This window comes from Alligator sinensis, unplaced genomic scaffold (genome assembly GCF_000455745.1).
Source record: "Alligator sinensis unplaced genomic scaffold, ASM45574v1 scaffold487_1, whole genome shotgun sequence".
Classification (NCBI taxonomy): Eukaryota; Metazoa; Chordata; order Crocodylia; family Alligatoridae; genus Alligator; species Alligator sinensis.
The window spans coordinates 1,438,439-1,444,007 of record NW_005842301.1 but is presented as its reverse complement, the minus strand read 5'-3'; the positions used below and the strand labels follow the sequence as shown (position 1 = coordinate 1,444,007).

The window sequence follows — 5,569 nt, the reverse complement described above, 5'->3', positions numbered from 1 at the left end:
ACGGGCCCGGCTCGCCCCCGAGATCGGGAGCCGGCCCGCACAGAAACAAAAACTGCAGCAAACAACTGGAGCACCTCAGTGGTCCTGTGCAGCTATTTGCTGTAGCTACATATGCCAGTTAGTTTGCAAACCCTCATCTTTGCAGCCAGGTAGAGAAACTACTCCAGCAAAGAATTCAAGTTCTACTGTACCATCTTTTACATTAAGGGGCCTCCAAGTCACATGCTGATCACAACTATGCTAGTATTTACCCTATGCAGATCACAAATGCCACCCCAAAATTTATAGGCAGCCGGGGCAAGTTACAGAACTCTGGCATAAGGTGCTCCTAGAAATGGTTTGACTATACTAAGACATCTTGTTCTCTTACACCAGTGCAGTCACACTAACTGTAGTGACAGTGTCAGTGCCCATGTAGAGGGGGCTCAAGTATTTTTATACCTGTCATAAAGTGGAAGCTGAAAATCTGGGTAATAAACAACTAGCTTTATTCTGCATTTGCTTCAGTTTCCAAGTACAATTCATTTACGCTAATCTAATCTTGAGAGAAAAATGGAACAAATTGTCACATCTGGAAATTAAAGAGAAAAAAATTGAGCCTAAACTGAAGCAGGGAGAATAATGTCTTAGAGGATAACATATGGAATTCTCTGCCTGCAGGGGAGCATACAAGTACCTGCATGAAGAACAATATATCTATCTAAATAATAATTCAGTAGTAATTATTAAAGTATCTAAACACTTGAGGTTATATTGCAACCCAATATTGAGTACCACTCTAAGAAACTAATGATATGTCCCATACCCTTTAACTTTGACTCATCCCAAAGAGGAATTCCAGCTCTAGCAATTCAAAAAGAGCATGGTTTAATGTATTAAGATAGGGGTTTGCAACTTTTTAACAAGTGTGCCCCTTCTCTGTCAAAGTTTCAAGCTTATGTACCCCTTTATATTTTTTCTTGTTTTTAATGTTACCAATTATGTGATATAAGGCAGGTTACACTAATTAACATGAAATTAATTATAAATATATGAATTAAATGTATATATCATAGTCCGGCTGGTAAGTCTGTTGTGAGGGAAGGGGCAAGGGGGGGCATATAGAGGCCCCTGTGGTGAGGGAGTGGGGCTGGAGCTGGGGCAGGTGCTGCACAGCTGGGGCAGGGCGCAGGATGGAGCCGTGAACGGCTCACCTTGGGGTGCGGGGTGGCTCCCACTGCTGCTGCAGCCCAGGAGGGCATGGGGAGAGGGGCGTGTGCCCTGGATCTGCACATGGGGCGAGGGCGGGCTACCATGTGGGCTGAGGTCGGGGTGGTGCTGAGCTCTTCCTGGAGTGGGGGTTGGGCTGGGGCTGCACTCAGCATCATCTGGAGTACTGTGTTTTAGTCTTTCCACTACAGAAAGGATGTGGACAAATTGGAGAGAATCCAGCGGAGGGCATCAAAAATGATTAGAGCACTGGGACACATGACTTACAAGGAGAGGCTGAGGGAAGCAGACTTATTTAGTCTGGAGAGGAGAAGACTGGGGGGTGGAGGGGTGTTTAATAACAGCCTTCAGCTACCTGCAGATGGTTACAAAGAGAATGGAACTAGACTGTATTCAGTAGTGGCAGATAACAGAACAAGGAGCAAGTCGCAAGTTGTAGCAATATAAATTTAGGTTAGATATTAGGAAATCCTTTCTCACTAGGAGGGTAGTAAAGCCCTGGAAGAGGCTATGAAAAGAGGTTGTAGAATCTCCATCATTAGAGGCTTTTCAGACCCAGGTAATCAAAGCCTTGCCTGGGATGATCTAGTTGGGGATGGTCCTGTTTTGAGTAGGGGGTTGGACTAGATGACTTCCTTAGGCCCCTTCCAACCCTAATTTTCTTTGATCCTATAATATGTTCTAGAGCAGCCAAGTGAGCAAGCAGAGCCTCTTTCACCAAGTATATCTACCATAATTATATCTAGCCATAATTTCTCTGTTGTGGCCTACATAACACAAGCAGGAGGAGTCTCCTAATGTTGCCAAAAGTGCTAGTGATATCAGAAATGGAACCATATCTTCCCTTTCTTGACCCTCAAAAAAGCTATGACTACTTCTTACAGAGAATATATCACATTACTGCACACAATGATGTTTTGCACAAGTATTTTCCTTTGCTGTGCCCATGGAAGACTGGTGCCTTCTGAGTCGGGGTGGGGTGGGGGGTGGGGGGCACTTGCCCCCGAGGCAGCCAGTCAGTGACCAGGCGGGGGGTGGTCCCCTGCAGCTGATCACACCAATGCACACCGACCTGGAAGCAGCATTCCTTCTAAGCTGACTCTAAGAGTGAACACTGCCTGGAAGGGCCAGGGACACACCTGGCTGACACCACCACTCCCCGGCCGGCCCGCTCAGATGGGGCACCAGCGCTCCCACCTGCTCCCCCTGCCTGCCGCCTAAGTGGGGGAATGATGGTTGTGAGGGAGTGCACCAGTGCTCTCAGGGGGTGCACATGCACCCCTGTGTATCCCCTACGCGTTGCCACTGGCTGTGCCTTCTCCAGTGCCCAGGAGACCATTAGGTCAGACATTGTGGCCCAGGCAATCTGCCCCTTCTCTAACGCAGCTCTACCTGAAATGAGGGGTGAATGAGTCCTAAGTGGTTGCTCAGAAGAGTACTGTATTGAGAGTACTTATTTCTTCCCTAGCAATCATTTAAAGGCCAACTTTAGAATGTATGTCTACTGTGCTGAAAGCAGGATAATGAAATCCTCATTTGTTCTCCTCCTGTGAAGAGTGCTGAAGATTCTTTCCTCAAATACAAATCGCAGGGTCTGTTTGAGACTCCTTATGTGTGTATGGTGTCCCCATTTAATGTCTGGACCACTATAGGGTAACAGCCTACTACTGCTACTGATAATGAAGATACTGCTTTTGTTAAGTGATAGAGGACTGGGCTGGAGTGTTGCATAACCTGGTTTCAAATCCCTTTCATGACCTATGGCTACTTGCAGACATTAAAAAAACCCCAAACCCAAGTTTTACCAGAAGCAGCAGCACTGTAGTTTGATCCAAGCAGCAGCACTGTAGTTTGATCCGTCTCCACAGTGTCTGTATAGATTAGGCGCTTCAGCAGGGCTTTTTAGCACTTTTTTCCTAAAGTTGAGTCAATAAAAGTGTCAAAAAAGTCCCACTAAAGCACTTAATCTATACAGATGTTGGGAGAGCCGGGTCTAACTAATGCAATACCTCTTCTGTGCATGTGCTGGGCTTGGCGCAGGAATGCACTGAGTGTAAAGTACCATTTAAAAAAATTTTTTTTAACTTCTGCACGAAGCTTATGTACCAGGTTGTTGCTTGCAATGACTTGCATACATCTCTGACTGGTTTCAGTAGGTTCTTATTTTTGCTTTTCTCAAACCTTGATTTAGACCAATACTCCTACCCATCTCTGATTTCCCAGTATTATTCTGCTCATTAAAACAAAACAGCATTTGATCTACAGAACGATGCATTTTAACAGAGATTGTTAGATCAACTCACCTAGGACTCCCATTTGGACTGATTTTGCATTGTGAAGTCATGTCACAGTAAAACCGCTGACACTCACTAATAAATGAGCAGCCTGCTGAAGGAGTTAGGCTGCTCATTCCAGGTTTACACATGCAAGATGACTAAGGAAAGAAAAGTCAGATGGTTATAATCTTGCATTGATATAACAACTTTTATCCAAGTACAGATTAGTCTAACTTGGATTTTTCAAGCATAACACCTTTGGTCAATGCAATTTATAAAATTATTTTCCTGATTTCCACTGGCATATACAAATGCATCACACGATTCTTCATCTTACCCTCCCTGGACCTTTATAAATACAGAGTGTAGATTTTTCAGGGCAGCCTCCGTTATTCTGAATGCAGAGATTTATTGGTTGACATATTTCCCCATCTCCTTGATAACCATCTTTGCAGGTGCACTCATACTTTAAGGGTCCAAGAACCTTACAGTCAGCTAATGAGGAACATGGTGATGAAGCACAAGGATCCTGAACTGTACGTGAAAGGAAGAGAGAGGGCACAGATTTCAAACCAACATATAAAGTCATACAGTAGAAATTGATTTATCCAAAATGAATGGAGGATGTAAAATTTATTCAAGTATAAAGAAAAAAATATACTAATTTCAAACAACGGAGATTATTTCTGAAGATGGATTTGAATAAATGAGACTTGCAGTTATTTCATATTAAAAGTATAAAAATTAAAAAGAGAAGGACCAGAAAGAAACTTGGATCTACTTCTGAACTTCCACTTCTTTTTGAGGAGGATCTGAAACTAAATTTTTGTTTCATTATCTACTTAGGGTCACTTGAAACTTGATATTGGAAATCATCCCCCTTGAGATATAAACATAAATTACTATGGTAGTACTTTTCATTATTAGAAAATGCAATTAATAAAATTTAAATTTAGTTTGAGTAAGAGAAATCACACTATCCATTTATGGTAGAAGGTAATCTCTGAGACTAGGTACAGATGTTACACTTAAAACGTGTTAAGTGTGCAAGAAGTGTTTTAAAGCCGTAACAGAAGAGATGTTCATGGCACTTAAACCACTTTAAAAATAGTGGATCCCACTCTAATTGCACTTTTACAAATGCTCCAGGGGCAGGAGGGGGGGCACTTTAATTAGAGTGGCTCCGAGAGCCACTCTAATTAAAGCTCCGCAGCATCTTGTATATTAGAGTCCCCAAGCTTCAAAACAGTGGCAGAGGCACTTGAACTAAAGCTGGTTAGTAGGAGTGTTGCCCCCTTCCTCTCCCTACCTTTTGACTGCTGCAGCCAGAAGCTGCTAAGCCATAAACAGGGGGTGGGAGGGAGAAGGAGCTCCTCAGGCTCATGGACCTGGCCTGGCCCTCTCCTGAGAGGCCAGCCAGCAAGCTGTGGGAGGGAAGCCCTCATAGCAGGGGGGCTCCCTTTCCCCCCTGGCCCTAGTTCCTAGCACAGTGAAAAGCTGGCCAGGCAGCTTGCCATTGTTGAGGGAAGAGAGCCCTCCAGTCCTACCACACAGACCTGGCCTGCCCACCCCAAACCCTAGCCAGCAAGCTGTGGGGGGTCTGCCCCCCAAGAAGGGGGACTCCTTTTCCCCCCACACTAGCCTCTTGACAGCTGCAGCCAGGGGCTGCTCAGGCAGCTTTTCACCAAGTTTGGAACTGAGGTTGGTGGGGAAGGGAGCCCCTCCTGCTGTGAGGGGCCTCCCCACAGCTTTCTGGCTGGGGGCTGGGAGCAGGGTGTGGCAGGGGGGGCTCCCTTTCCCTCCCAGCCCCTCTTCTTGGTACGGTGAAGAGCCAGCCAGGCAGCCTTGCACTGCAGCTCCTGGCTACATTTGTCAAGCAGCTGGGGCAAGGGAAGGGAAAGGGAGCCTGCTGCCATGCAGACATGACCCAGCCCCCCCTGAGATCCCAAACAGTAAGCTGCTGGGGGGCAGCCTCCTGGGAGGCATGTAGGAGCACTCTCCACCTGCTGGTCTTGGCCAGAGTAGACAGACACTTAGCCCTCCCCACTGAATGGCAAATGTCTCTTTGGTTCATTCCTGCTCTC

The 5,569-nt window shown here is 45.7% G+C and overlaps 1 protein-coding gene across 8 annotated transcripts in view; it reads right to left on the bottom strand.

Annotated features, from left to right (window-relative positions):
* The window catches only part of STAB1 (stabilin 1), a 231,239-nt gene that overhangs the window by 203,331 nt on the left and 22,339 nt on the right, over window positions 1-5,569 (bottom strand). For all 8 annotated transcript variants that reach the window (XM_025209654.1, XM_025209653.1, XM_025209656.1 and 5 more), the window contains 2 exons: window positions 3,823-4,019; window positions 3,513-3,643 (listed from right to left, as the gene is read on the bottom strand). In XM_025209654.1, coding sequence (XP_025065439.1) covers window positions 3,513-3,643; window positions 3,823-4,019 — 328 coding nt within the window. The remainder of the gene's footprint in view (window positions 1-3,512; window positions 3,644-3,822; window positions 4,020-5,569) is intronic.